We start from the raw sequence: 15,988 nt of genomic DNA on the forward strand, positions 1-15,988 counted from the left end.
TTTTTTTAAATGCTGAGTGACAAGCAAGGAGGTAGCAGAACCACATCCAAGGCATCAATCCTTTGGTATAACAGAGACTTTTTAAATGACGTAATCCACCCAAGAATGGTCCGTGCGTGAAATATGTCACACAAAGGCTCGTCCGATGGAGGCAAAGCGTTTAGTCAAACCTCAACAAGCGAACTTCAGGCATGCCGCCATCTTACTCCACCCCACGACTCACCAGCCCCTCTCAGGAGTCAAACGTGACCCACCAGCCCCTCTCAGGAGTCAAACGTGACCCACCAGCCCCTCTCAGGAGTCAAACGTGACCCACCAGCCCCTCTCAGGAGTCAAACGTGACCCACCAGCCCCTCTCAGGAGTCAAACGTGACCCCCCAGCCCCTCTCAGGAGTCAAACGTGACCCACCAGCCCCTCTCAGGAGTCAAACGTGACCCACCAGCCCCTCTCAGGAGTCAAACGTGACCCACCAGCTCCTCTTAGGAGTCAAACGTGACCCACCAGCCCCTCTCGGGAGTCAAATTGTAACCCACTTCCCACCTCCCAATTGGGGGCCTCTGCCATTCACTGTAAATAACAATATGCTGCACTCCTCCCTTTTTCAGCTTAAACATGCATATCGAACACACGTTCAAATGCCCTCATAACAGAAGGCCCACTTGTGATTCTGTTAACAATACTAACCGTAACGTTTTGTGAAGAAACATGGAGTTTATAAAAGTTTACGTCACAACCCCAACGTCCAAAATATTCCAAGTCACTGATAATGTTCAACACAAATTCACTAATCATGACGTCACTTTTTGCCCGTCCAACAAGGTTGAAGGGCGGGGGACATTAAAATGAGCTCTGTTCGACCGACCGATCATCCATCCATGTACTGTGGTGTACTGGGTACTTCAAAAAGCGTTGTTACATTTACCTTTCACATTGCAGATATCTATTCCTCAAGACATTATCTCAACCCGATTAGATCACGACTGTGATTGGCTGAATTGTGTTGCTATGGCAACCATCTCGGTAACTTGTTGAGGTCACAATCAAACAATATTTTGCATGCAGCTTTCTGCAGAATCCGTGGCAATCCCCATTCCACATGTCTGTTTGATAGAAAAACAAAAATGCTTTATTAAAAAAAAATTTAAGCCAATAAAAGATTGGCTCCACCGGCTGAGCATCTATATTGTAATCAAGGGGTTGTAGGTTCAAATCCTGACCCTGACAAATCGAATTTATGATCGCTGGCATATAACCACACCTGAATGACGATCAATCTGCAGATTAATTGATTAAATGAGGGTTTTGACCCAAAAATGGATCTGTATTTCACATTTTAGTCATTTATTATATTTGGAGTAAAGGAGTTTACAAGCGGAAACACCCATTCTGTACCGATTGTTAATTTATGCTTTTGCAATCCACTTTACCATTACACAATAATTTGTTGTGCATGGCCTTTCACACTACATCCACTTGAGAAGTTCTACATCTGTGCATTACATCAGTGGTTGTAAAAAAAAATGTTTCGGTCAAGCATCCCCCTTCCTCTGTCTTGTCTGTAGTACTTTAGGTCCACCTGCCCTTGCAGCTCTGCCTGAATGAAGGTTTGGTGCTGCCAAAGCAATCTGATGGCAAGTTACACGAGGTGGCTTGCCTTTCTATTCCCACTAGCAATCAGGGTAGGAATTTAAAAATTGTTCGGAGTGCCAACAGGAACTCTTACACTCATCAAAACACAGTGGCATCTTTAACATGCATCAATTGAGGTTTGTGGATGGAAGACCCAGCTCATAACGTCCATCTGATGGACAGCACACTTTGCGATGGAACACCCCACCCCGTCAGTGAAGCACAATTCTCACGTTTTATACTCGGGTCAGCAATTGAACCCACACTAGATAGCTCAACAGCTCAAGGGTAAGTGTGCTACCTCTGCACTATGCTGGAAGACTCCTGACCACTCCTCCTGCCACACATGAACATATACTGTAACGAAATTAAAATAATTAAAAAATCCAACATGCCACTTTCACTCCATATTGAAAATTGTACTGCATTCCATATTCAAACCTCCTTAGGAAATGCCTCACTGAGTGCAATGAGAAACACAGTGACATTGTTGTGACTTTGCTGGTACCCAGAGGATCCTGGGAAGTGATGACAATTCCCCCAAGCTCAGTGGCTGTGTTTGTCTTGGTGTGTGTGTGTGTGTGTGTGTGTGTGTGTGTGTGTGTGTGTGTGTGTGTGTGTGTGTGTGTGTGTGTGTGTGTGTGTGTGTGTGTGTGTGTGTGTGTGTGTGTGTGTGTGAGGGGGGAGGTGTAGCTCCAGTACGAGCTATGTATCCTGTTTAAAATAAAAAAATACGGAAATGCATACTCATAAACAGTCCGACACAGTCTCTTCATCATCAACTTGTCTCCAGCCGTCAGATGTCATATTGCCAAAAATATAAAGATCTAGCTGTGCCTCTGACTCCATGGCAGCAGATTTTGTTGATTTGTATGCAATCAAGATTTTCATTTATTTTTCCTTTAACCTCTTCATGCCCTCACCTCTCCAAGCATACATTCTGCACCACCCTCATCCCACCCCACTCTGCACCCCAACCCCATCCTGTTTGAGAAGCAATGAATTACACCATGAACAACAAGAAAACGTTTCCATCATAAAATTATTTAATGTAAAGCACCATCATATAAAAACTTCAGTCCTTAGTCGTTTTAAGTTACAGTATTTAACGGGTTGCATGTACATGAGGACTGCCCACTGTAACTTTAGGAAGCTTTCCTTTGAATCATATCCTGAACATTTTGAACGACACAGTGATCGACCTGATAGGGAGCCGTGATATTAAACAGGCATTTCATAGATTATTTTTAATCGGTATGATGGTTAATAAATGCACAACACATTGCAGCCCAGCAAATGAAGTGAAAGTCAGACAGCTTGAAAGCTTGGCAGAGGCACTAAAAGGTTTGAGGAAGGAAATGTCACATGCTCGATGATGAGTCTGTCTGTACAAGAGGTCTGACAAACTGAACAGTATATCAGAATGAGCACTGAGCACATCATTCTGTAAAAGGTGAAAGGTCACATTTACGACGGAATTCTTGACCTCGTTCGTGCAGCCACTTGTTGGACACTGAAAGAAGAGTAGGGAGGAAAATGAAATCAAATTTACGAAAACGTTACAAATAGAACATTAAAGGCCACATAAGTTTATCAAGTCATTGATTGCAACTTGAAAGCACAGTGAATATGGAGAAAATATGTAAAGGATTGAAAAGACGTGATGGGTATATAGAGGGTAAATCACAGAAAGGAAACAACAATGATTCAAACAATTATCGGAGGGATTGAGAAAACATGTTGGGAATCCAGAAGACACATCAGGAATCAAGAAGAGGCGTCACGTGAGAATCAGGATCAAGAGATGATGATGCAGGATTTTTATTTTTATTTTTGTATATATTGTCGAGGCTCGTATGAGAGCTAACACAACGCACAGCAAGGGGGGCGGGGGGGGCAGGAGACAAGAGGGGCGGGAGAGGGAAGGACAAAACAGTGGGGAACAGAGACATTAGGAGATCTATGGAAGGGAGAGGGATGGGGCGGGGAACATGTGGTATACAAGATGGACACTATATGGACTTTCAGGAAGGAAAGCAGGGAATTTGAAGGAGGTGGGTTTGGGGTGGATTAACGGGGGGTAGAAAAGATCATGGTTTTGGATGTGGGAAGATAAGAGGTGGTGGTGAACTGCTTTTTTGAAGGCCTGGAGCAAAGAATGGGATTGAAGAGAGTGTGGGAGTTTATTCCAAAGGTGGGGAAAAAAACAGGAATGAAAGAGTGAAGGTGAGCAATGATTCGTGATTTTGGTAGTTTTACCAGAAGGGGGTTGTTGGCGGACCTGGAGCACCCTGCGGAAATATGTGGGGGGGGAGGGGGGACATTTCGCGGACAGAGAAGGGGGGGCATGAGACTGGAGAGGAAATGGTAGAAGACAGAAAGACCACCGACCTGCCTGCGGTGAGGGAGTGATAGGCCCAAAGACTCATCCTCACCGCAGGAGATACCAATGATCCGAAATGCCTTTGTTTCCACAGCGTGAAGTCAAATAAGGTGAGAGATGATGAAGGATGTAGTGTCCTGCCTCATTCCTCTCCCTTCTACAGATCTAATATCTCTGTTCCCCATTATTTTGTGCTTCCCTCTCATGCCCCTCTTGTTTCCTGCCTTGTTATATGTTCTATGTGTTAGCTCTTACACAAGCCTCGACATTGTATGCAAAACAAGCTCAAATGAGCGAAGATCTTCGTCCTCTTAATGATGACATCATAAAAACGAATATGACGTCATTGTGATGTATCAGGTTTGCGATAAATTATCCGTGCTAATGCCCGGCTTGATTCCCGCAAACAAAATTCAAACAGCTCGCCTAGTTTCGGAGATAATGGTATAGGCGATTTCCATTAGCGGCGATATTATGACGTCAACTTTTTTTCTCGGAAGAATTTCCAAAATCGGAGATAGTTACTGCTTGCGCGTGGGCTTTCTGCATATACGTGGCAAGTTTCACGAAGATCCGATGAAAACTCTGGGTTGTGAAACAAAAAATGTCAAAAAATAAGAATGACATCATAAAAATTGATATGACGTCATAGTGATGTCTCATATGTGCGGTAATTCATCTCTGCTAATGCCCTGTTCGATTCCCGCAAACAGAATAAAAAAAGCTTGCCTAGTTTTGGAGATAATTTTTTTGGCGATTTCCATTAGCGGAGATATTTTGACGTTACAACTTTTTTTTCTCGGAGGAATTTTCAAAATCGGAGATGGTTACTGTCTGCGCAGGGAATTTTTGCATATATACGCCAAGTTTCAGGAAGTTTCGATGAAAACTGTAGGCTGTGAAACAAAAAAGTCCACAAGAACAACAACGTGAGTAAGACTTAGAGATCCTCCACGAGGATCTAAAAAGTCCACAAGAAGAAGATGAAAAACAACAACGTGAGTAAGACTTAGAGATCCTCCACGAGGATCTAATAACAAATAATCAAGATGAAGGATCAAGACAGCAAAGCAGGGATCATGAGAGAAGAATGGTGATCAAAATGGCACAGCAAGGACCAGGAGGGCGTGGAAGGGAGGACAATGCAAGCCAAGGAATGCCATGTCATGGCGGGCAGCATATGACTGCAGTGGGACTCTAACAGCTGAAGGAGTACCTTATGTAAATTTCCCATGAATGTCAAAGCGAATTCACCGTGGGTATAAAATTTATATTTTAATTGACTACAGGCATGCTTACTGCTCATGTTATATCATTATCATCAATAAAACTATACACATAGATGAGACCTCAGTGCTGCCAAAGCACCGAGGCTCCGCTTCAGGAATGGTCTCCAATTTGGACTTCCGGTGGTTCGGAGATTTTTCCACGTGCCGGTCGAATCTACAGCTACCGTTTCAACCTCATTGAAGATAAGTTTTCCGAACTGGATTTGTCATGTTTTCCTGTTATATCTTCATCTCGGTGTTGTTGTTATATCCTATCCAATAATTCATGTTTGATAGGACATTGTTTGTGCTTTATTTGTTTAATTAGTTTTGTGGTGTTGAAGGCCTCATGTAGCTGCTCATTGGATAGCAAGTGTGAAAATCTTTGTCTCCATGTTCCTCGTTTTGCTTCATTCTTCCCAAATATTTTACTTCTCAACATTATCCTATTTCCCCTCCTCACTTCAAAAAAATCACAACAAAAACAAAACATTATTTTTCCAAAACATTACAAAACTCCACAGTGATATTATTAACCTCCGCCATCGAAGATGGATGGAGGTTACAGTTTTCAACCCTTTCTGTTTGTTTGTTTGTTTGTGAACAGTATTACGTAAAAACTCCTCGACGGATTTCGACGAAACTTGGTGGGGGGGGGGGGGGTTAAGTCTGGTCCACGGATTTTGGACTTGGTCCAAAATCCAATATGGCTGCTATGGCGGCCAATTTGAAAAAATATTTGAATTTTTTTTTTTGCATTTCTACATGTTTTAAGTGATTTCCAACCCCTCCCCCCAAAAAAATTGTTAGAGAAAAAAAAATTTTTGCAGCTTTTTTTCAACAAAATTTCGATTTCTTTTTTTTTGCATTTCTACATGTTTTAAGTGATTAAGTAATTTCCAACCCCCCCACCCCCAAAAAAATCTTGTTAGAGAAAAAAATTTCTGCAAATTTTTTTCAACAAAATTTCGATTTTTTTGGGCATTTCTACATGTTAGAAGTGATTTCCAACAAAAAAAACATGCCACAATTATAATTGCGGCTGATTTTGGAACTTCAGGTGGATATACCCACGTAAAATCAATTTCTGTCTCAAGGAATCGAATTATGACGAATGAATTGAGTATGTAAAAGTTAAAAGTAAAAGGGAAAGTTGCAAACTATAACTCTGTGAGCACTGTTGACGTCAAATTGAATGAATAGGATATCAGGTTTACTTGAGTGACCTAGCAGTACTGGCGGCGGAGGTTTTGCACTCTACCGAGTGCTCCCCCTCTAGTTAACCTCCACCATCGAAGATGGACGGAGGTTACTGTTTTCACCCCGTCTGCTTGTTTGTTTGTTTGTGAACAGTATTATGGAAGAACTCCTGGACGGATTTCGACGAAACTTGGTGGGGGGATTAGGTATGGTCCAAGGATCATGCCATTACATTTTGGACTTGGTCCAACGTCCAATATGGCCGCTATGGCGGCCATTTAAAAAAAATATTTGAATGTTTTTTTTTGCATTTCTACTTGTTTTAAGTGATTTCCAACCCCCCCACAAAAAAATTTGTTAGAGAAAAAAAAAACTAATTTTGCAACTTTTTTTTCAAAAAAAATTCGATTTTTTTTTTTTTTGGCATTTCTACATGCTCGTCGATCTAGTTTAGTTTATTCAATAATGGTTCAGTAGACTCTGATCCGTTTTGACCAATAATGAATAGGATATCAGGTTCACTTAAGTGACCCAGCAGTATTGGCGGCAGAGGTTTTGCACTCTACAGAGTGCTCCCCCTCTAGTTCTACTTGAATTTCCTTCTGCTGTACTTCCTGCGCTTCATTCTTTTTTCCCCATCTTTTCTCAATATCTCCAATCTGAATCTTCATTGAACATAAATGCTTCTTCTTTCTTCCTTCAAAAGCATTTAAAATAATTTTAAAATGCTTCAATACTCTTATCTGTCAGGAGTAATCTATTGATGATCTGTTGAAGTTCTTCTTCTTTTTCTTCATCATCACATCGACTATTTTACAAAACTGTCTGTCAGCTCAGTGCTTGGTCCACCAACCTTCCTCCCGCACATACAGCACCACATTTCTCTGTGCCTTCAACAAAAAAATCTTACCTCCCATCCCATGATCTTTATCTCCATTTGGCCAATTTGGGAATTTGGAATCAGCATCCCTCCACTTCATTTCCCCTCTTTCAGCTTCCACCCCCACCCACCCCCTCAAAGCTTCATGTCCCCACTTTCTGCATCCCTGATCACACCACCCTCACAATGCCTCCCCCTCACCCCACCCACTTAAACTTTCTCCCGCACCCCACACACTCAATCCTTCCCCCTCATCCTGCCCACTCAAAGCCCCCCTCTTACCCTGCCCAAGCAAAGCCTCCCCCTATCCTGCACCCTCCCAAAACCTCCTCCACCATCTCTAACTGTGTGGAGCTCAAGCATCCGAGGTCTCCGCTCTAACCTGACAGATCTCTCAATCCAGGCCACGTAAACTGGGCATCATCTGTTTAACGGAATCCTTCCCCCCAAAGGACATCCCTGACTCCTTCGTGTCTCTACCCGGATATTGATTCCTCTGATTTCATAGGATTGAATCATGACCCGGCAGCAGAGTTGCACTTTACATGAAGTACTAAATTTCTCACTGCCCTTGTACTGATATTACACCTCCCAGGCCACAGGAGTACCTTTGGATGTGACTACCGCTCCGCTCCCACCTCTTGTTTGTCTGTGTGTTATACCATCCTCCCAGCAGTGACAACTCCATCTAAATATCTCTATCTATCTATCTATCTATCTATATATCTCTCTCTCTCTCTCTCTCTCTCTCTCTCTCTCTCTCTCTCTCTCTCTCTCTCTCTCTCTCCGTCTCTCTCTCTCTCTCTCTCTCTCCGTCTCTCTCCCTCTCTCCGTCTCTCTCTCTCTCTCCGTCTCTCTCTCTCTCTCACTCTCTCTCTCTCTCTCTCTCTCTCTCTCTCTGACAACATGGATCAACTTTTAACCACTTATCCCAACTCTCTGTTCCTCATATGTGGTGATTTCAATTGTTACCATGCAAAATGGCTGGGTGTTGGTCCCTCTCTCACCAGCAATGGCACTTCTGCAAGGGACTTCTGTGGCTCCATAGAACTGACTCAATATGTGAACTTTCCAGCCTGGATTTCTCCTGATGACAAATTCTCCCTTCTGGAATTGGTGATGATGAACTTCCCCACAAATGTCTCTTGCTCTTCCTCTGCTCCAATTGGTTCATCTGATCACGTGCTTGTGAAAGTCAACATCTCTTTGGTAATTCTCAGAGAGCTGCCTCATCACCGGCAAGTCTAGCATTTCACTCAGGCAGATTGGCAGTGACTGCAAGCAGCCATCTCACTTCAGGGCTTGTCTCTCATATTTACTGCCCCCTGATATCAACTCAGCCTGGGAATTCTTCCACAGAAACCTGCTCTCTCTCATGCACAGATTCATCCCATCTCGTTTTCAGTGATCCTTCCCCTCTTCCCACCAACGGCACACTGAATCCTGTGTTGAGGCAGTTGCTCTGAAACAACTTTCCTTCTCTTCCTGGAAGGCAAATCTGACTGAAGGCAATGTCCACATCTTTCCAACCTCAAGGATGAACTGTCAAACTTGTCTCCCTCCTCTAAAAACTGGTGACTACTTGTCAAGTCTGTCTCTGGTGTATGCTCCCCTCCATCCCTTGCTTAATCTTAAATGGCATAACAGCCGACTCCGCTCATGAGAAGGCCGAACGCCGCAATTCTGTGTTTTCTTGCAAATCTTGTGTACCCATACACTCACTCTCTGTACTCCTTCTACCCAGTCAAACCCAACTGCTCCTGGACTCTGTGTCTTTTGCACCTGAGAAGGTGTTGCAGTTTCTATCAACGCTAAACTCTGACCCTGCAACTGGACTGTACGGCATCAGCTCACATGTTCTAAAAACCTGCTCTGCTACTTTTGCACATCCTCTCTCTGCCCTTTTCACCCTACCATTAACCCTAGGTCATCTTCCATCTGCTTGGAAATCCACCATCACTGCACTGCATTAAAAAGGTGCACAATATGATCCCCTTTGTTCTAGAACTATCAGCTTTCAACCAATCATCAGCAAGGTCATGGAATCCATCATCACAGTTGATATGAAATCCTTTCTTTTCTTCTACAGCCTCATCTCAGATTAGGTCACTCTACCTTGGACACGCAGCTTCTAGTAATATCCCAAAATGAATGGAGGCCCTCATTGTCAGACATGAGGTTAGGGTCGTCTCTCTGACCATATCTTGTGCTTTTGATACAGTCTGGCACCCCGCCCTGCTCTCCAAACTCTCTAGCTATGGCATCCAAGGCCACCTCCACACATGGCTTACTGACTTCCACTACTGTCACAGCCAAAGTGTGGCAATAAACAGAATCTTTTCATCTCCTCTCCCTGTCAAGGCAAGAGTGCCCAAAGGCAGTGTTCTCGGTCTAATGCTGTTCTTAATCTTCATGAATGATCTCTGTGACTCTCTTGAAAATCCCCTTTATCTATTTGCTAATGACTTCATGCTCTGCCATGACATCTCTCAGAAAGGTAGGCAGCAGCCTCTTCACTCTATTCAGACCTTGACAAAATCACAAGCTGGTGAAACGTCTTTCAATCCTGACAAATGTCACACTCTCACTCTCTTTTCCAAAGAACCGTCTAGCAACCCCCCCTCCCCAATCTACTTTCTTAACAATCCTATTGAAGAAGTTTAGTCACTCTGGGACTCACTATCAGCCACAATCTTTCTTGGGGAAGTCACATTTCAAAGTTGGCCTCCAAAGCCAATCACCGAATGAGAGAGCCTCAGATGAGATTTGTTACCTATATTGTCTGTGAGCATCAGCTGTGTCTGTATGGCCATGTGACTCGTTTTCCTGACGCTGATCCTGCTCACCAGATTCTCTCAGCCAGTGAGCCTCATGAATGGGGGAGGCCAACGGGCTGACGACGTGCCTCGTGGTTGCAGCAGGTTGATCGGCATCTCAAGGAGATGGGGATGGGCCTGGCATCTGCCTGGGGGATGGCCAGATGGAGGCCCCTGGAGTACCGGCGGAAAGTGGATGCAGTGACGCGCTGCTCTGGCGCATGCTCCCATACCTGACCTGACCTGTCCTCTGTCATGTTAAGTCCTTCCAAGGCACACCTGAACTCCTATCAACGTACAAGGCCTTCATCCACTATGAGGATCTTTAACATCCAACAGACAAGCACCTGCTTAACCCCCCATCCCCCCCCCTCTGAAACTTACTTCATTATGCAATATCCTTCCAGTGAAGCACATGACGAAGAGTTTCGAATCGGGCCCTATCCCTACAGGAATTAATCCCAGTTGAGACAGCTCAAAGTGTGAGTGAATTTGATTTTTGCTGTTACAAGATGGGGGGGAGGGGGAAGAAAAAATTGCAGTTACAGAAGGGAAATGACATGAGATGGCACAGCGCTTGCTTGAAGTCCTGCAAAGAAGAGGGCAATTTACCGATCTCCAGAAGGCAGGCCCACGAATGGGAGAGAATAAGTGGGGGAAAAAAAAGAACGAGTTGTGCAGTGAGGCTACATTTTTGGAAATAAACCAGGGTGGGTTAATGGCAAAATGAGTACACATTGGAGGAAACAGGACACATGGTTGTGGAGATATGAGATGAGTTGAAGCAGTAAATGAACTTAGTAGGGGTGGCAAAGTGCATGATTGGGGTAGCAGGGAGCTTGGTGGGGACAGTGGGGAAAGCAGAGTGCGTGGTGGGGTTGTCAAGACACATGGGAGAGGAGATTTGGGAGTTTCAGATATGAAAGGCTTCATGGTTGAGCTGGCACTCGCTGAAAACAGTGTTTCTCTTTTGCACCCCAAGCTATACCACACTAATACAAACATTTCAATCATCTATCCGTTGGGACGATACTCTTTGCAGAGCGTTGGTTCTGCCTCAGCAGTCTCCTGTACTGTTTTGCACAATCCGGGACGGGTCGCCACTCTGACGCAGGATACCAGCATGCTGGCACTCATTTTGCCGACCTCGGAAGGATGACAGGCAGAGTCAACCCCACATGGTATTAATTCAACAGACAAGTAAGATTTCAACTCAGGACCCAAGGATCCCAAGCCCACCACCCTAACCATGAAGCTAACACCAGGAATGCATTGCAATCACGTGAAAGTAAAGGGTTGTTCAAAGCATGGAGGAAAGTCATGGTGTATGATCGTGACAGGACATGGGGCACAGGTTTGTGAACCAAGAAAGGGAATGGAAATATGTGTAGAAGAAGCTGTGCAATCATAAGGTGCTTGGAAAGTAAGGTAAACGGAGATAAAGCATTTTTAAATGTCATTTTAAAAGACGCTTTAAATATAATTAAGAAACAGTGAGTTCTATAAGACAATAAAACAATGAGTCACAAAATAATGACAAAGAATGCTCAACAGAAGTATAAAGGGGACTGGAAGGAGTTGTTTTTTTTTTTTGTATTTTTTGAGGAGATTTGAAAAGAAAAGGAAGAAGTTTGACAAAGAAAAAGTGAATATGAGCTTGAGGGAGGAAGCAAATTTGAAAAGAAAGAAAGAACAAGCAGGTTAAGAATCACCAACACATGATCAAGCTAAAGCTAAGACAAAGACAAACGCCGAATTGAGACAATAGGAACAAGAAGACACGGAAAGGGATTCACGATATGAATAACAGTAAAGGGAATAAACGACAACATTTATATAAGACATATAAAAGGTGGAGTAAACAGCTTTTCCAGGGGATATAGTGGAGCGGAGTTGCATTACTTTCCAAAGGTAAATTGTAATTGTGTGTTGTGTCAATAAATTTTTCAGAAATCGTAGTTCCGTGTTGAACTGGCTGAAGGCGTACATGGCACAACCATATAAAAGCTTAAAAGATAACAATGGAACATGGCAAGAAAGAGGTAAGACAAAAGAACTGACCCCACTTGCTACCCATGAGTACTGGACAAGCTGCATGTTTTGTTCGATAATCTCCTCTTCCACTGGGAAGGAGGTTGTACCAGAATACAGCGGTTCCCTGGACGACAAAACAAGCAGCAGCCAAAAATGCTGATCAGAATCACTTACATATCATCTCACACCTACAGATACATGTTTTTAAATATTTCAAAACATTCATATGGCATGAAGATTCCAGAACAATTGATAGACTCATGCAATTATGAATATTCATGTTACAATGATATCACCGCCAATCAGGGACCTCAAATAGCAAGACTTGGCTGCTAATTAGAAACAGACTCGCTTGAAGAATACTTGTCTCAATTTTATTAATTACTAGTACGTGCCCATACGTACGTGCCCGTATGTGAGTGGCCGTACATGCAAAAAAAAATAATAAGAAGAAAAATAAAAACTTTCAAACCACGTGCCAGAAACAACAACCACACAGGCCGTTCCTTCGCTCTTGCGTGCCCGTACGTGCGTTGTAACCCGTAATGGGGAACGCGGCTGAGGATCTCTTTCCCATCGGCCATGCCTACGCAGCAACATGTCCTGTCATTGGTTTGGTAAATAAATGGCCATAACTTGGGAACCACTTGTCTGATTAATATCAAACCTTGAAAAGGCACATCCACAGGTCCCCAGCAATATAGTTGGCAAGTTTCAATTAGATCGGACCAGTGGTTGTCGAGAAACAGCGGTCACAGACACACAGACAGGCGCGCGGACACACACACACACACACACACACACACACACACACACACACACACACACACACACACACACACACACACACACACACACACACACACACACACACAGCTGGAATTATAGATAGATAAAATTCAATATACAGTATTTGTGTACGATTTATTTCAAGAAATTTTTTATTTTATTTCAAATCACGAGGTAAACTTTGCAGTCGCCTTTATTCTTGAAAGGGAAGGTTATCTTTTGCTCTTTCTTTTCTGACAATATCTTCTGATATTGAAAATCCCAAATAGTGGGGCAACTTAGCTAAATATAGCACAACAATTGTGCATTTTGTGAGGAAAGCACCAAATTTGGCACACTCGTAGCCTATCATATTATGAACAGATTTCGATATTGGGCCGTCTCAAATTCAGCAGCTGATGGCTGTGGCAGCCATTTTCCACTGCCATCAAAAAATTTGAGATGGCCCAATATCCAAATCTGTTCATAATATGATCAGCTACTCGTGTGCCAAATTTGGTGCTTTCCTCACAAAATGCACAATTGTTAAGCTAAGTTGCCCCACTAAAAGGAAGCAATGTAAAAGTCGTTGCACCAATAACTGCACAAGAAGTGCTAAGATTTGAGGCTTTGGTGCCTGGACATCTGTGTATATTTTTCAAATAACTTTTGTTCAAATTGTGTGGTTTTGGTGGTTTTGCAGGATTTTTTTGGATTGCACAAGTCATAACCTCTTCACTTCAACGGCATTTTTGAAAACACTGCTGCTGGCTGGGCATGCGGAGCACCAATGCCTTTATGACATATTCCCCACCTCAGTAAAGATTCAGCTGGTGTGATAGCCACAACCCGATGTAAAAGGTATGTGGTTATGACATTAGCAGTATCAATTAGTACTGGAAGGTAGCGAATATTGAGTACACTTTACATGGGCATGGCAGGAGGACTACAGGCCATTTCTGGGTTGCGAGCTGCTGCAGTAAGGAGGACCAATAAACAAACTACACATTTTGTTTCTTCTTGCATATGGCAGCTTGGCTGCCAGGTAGCTATCATTTTGTTGGGGAGCAACTATGCTGCTGATGCTGTGCCCCGACACCAGTACACTGGTACTCATTTTGCCGACCTCGGAAGGACGACCAGCTGAGTCAACTCCACCTGGTGTTGATTCAGCGGCCAACAAGGCTCAAACTCAGGACCCTAAGATCCCAAGCCGGCCACCCACACCACTCAGCCAACACAAGGCTTACACATCTTGCCGAGCCTATTTTAATGTCTGTGCACACCTTCTAAGATGAAGGCACAAATAAAAGGCAACAAAATACACTAAACAAAATATCTATTCTCCTATCATGTTTAGTGTACAAAACACACAATTTTTGTATGGATAGATGGGTACAAATAAATTACTGCGAAATTGGACCTGACAGTACAGGCAGAGGTCATGTACACTCTTCAGATAGTTCGAGTCTGGGTTTGATTATGAGCACGACTACAAATTGTCATCGTGGTGCTTTGCAGGTTGATGTTAGGCCGGCTGTCCTCTTCATGATAGTATTCACTGATGGACGTTAAGTAACCCATGATCAGCTTTTGAAAAGTCGGTCATTGCGTGCCAGGACCTGGCCACATTCAAGATTGCTGTCCTGATCTACAGGGGCACTGCATCAGCAGCACAGCACTTCTCAGTATTTATGCAACCATCAGACCAAATTTGAAAATGCTGCTGCTGGTTTGGATGCTGGTTGGCATGCGGAGCAATGATGCCTTTATAGTGCAGTCAAAATGTCGGATGACCTCCCACAAATTGCAACAAAAGCAAACTCTACAGATTTTGATTCCTGGATATGTCCTCAGTGACAGAAAAAAAGTCCTAAGGGATCCTCTGGGGGGAAAGTCCTGAAATCATGGAAATCCAATATGGCCACCACCCGGCTTCGGGGAAAATGAGAAAATTGTAAAGATTGATATTTGAATATGTAAATATATGTTTTTCTGCATTCTAATTGTTTCTAATTATGGTCAGTATATTGATATACAAGAATAATTATAAAAAGTGAAATGTATTGAGGGTAAAATAAAAAAGTATAGCTTTTTTGTCCAAAAATGTCAATTTTTTGTCCCTCCCAATTTTTTTTTACCTGTTACTGATTTTGGCTCCTGGACCAAAAAAAAAATAAGAAATGTTGAAGACACAAGATGAAATCAAGTCTATGGGAATACAAAATAATTATGTAAATCATTGAACCATGACAAAATTCACAATTCCACTCAGGGCAATCACATCTGCCTGACGAAGGTTTTGAAATGAAAATGAAAATTCGCATTAAACTCAGAAACTACATCCATTATAAACTTACTATACATGTTGAGAAAAAATCAAGCGTATTAAAGTTAGAACTCGACAATGTCGTCATCATCCTCATCATTGTCACATGGAGTGTTTGTGCAGCCAGAGCCCCTGCAGTTTCCACAAGCTGGAGTGCACTCAATGTTGTGCTTCTTGTATGTGCATCTCATGGTGCTACATTCAGCCTGGCAGTTGCACCTAATGACACGTAACATCTTTTCAGGAGCTGGAGATATTGATGTCTGAAGTGGCACAAAACCCTCATCACACTTCTGCCAACCCCAGTCTGTGGAAGAAGTATGCAAGTCTGACTTCTTGAAACGAATCAAAGACCACCTTCAGAAGCATGCTGACTCTGCAAAGATATCTTCTAGAACTTCAGCGCTCTGGGTTCAGTATATGGACATGCTAGACATTCTACGCAAATACATCCGGGCAGAGCGCACTGGGAACTGGGCAGTACATCTACAGGCCATCCAGGAAATGCTGCCTTACCTGGCAGCCTCGGGCCACAACCTGTATGCCAAATCTGTGAGTAGTATCTGCAGGAGATGTCCAACCTCAAAACTCAACATCGCAATGTCCAACAACGTTTTGATGAGGTGTTCCATGTGGTTCAACGGAGTGATCGCCTGTTGGCAGGTCTTTCATCTGACCTG

At 43.2% G+C, this 15,988-nt stretch overlaps 1 protein-coding gene across 3 annotated transcripts in view; it reads right to left on the bottom strand.

Moving 5' to 3' along the window:
* Positions 1-2,654: 2,654 nt before the first annotated feature.
* The window catches only part of LOC147013138 (prolyl 4-hydroxylase subunit alpha-2-like), an 83,396-nt gene continuing 70,062 nt past the window's right edge, over positions 2,655-15,988 (bottom strand). For all 3 annotated transcript variants that reach the window (XM_085854747.1, XM_085854745.1, XM_085854746.1), the window contains exons 15-16: positions 12,239-12,335; positions 2,655-3,143 (exon numbers count right to left, since the gene is read on the bottom strand). In XM_085854747.1, the coding sequence (XP_085710873.1) occupies positions 3,070-3,143; positions 12,239-12,335 (171 nt within the window). In that variant the 3' untranslated portion in view covers positions 2,655-3,069. The remainder of the gene's footprint in view (positions 3,144-12,238; positions 12,336-15,988) is intronic.

The sequence above is a fragment of the Eptatretus burgeri genome, chromosome 14 (genome assembly GCF_056783735.1).
Source record: "Eptatretus burgeri isolate ZD-2024b chromosome 14, Ebu_testis_v1, whole genome shotgun sequence".
NCBI lineage: Eukaryota > Metazoa > Chordata > Myxini > Myxiniformes > Myxinidae > Eptatretus > Eptatretus burgeri.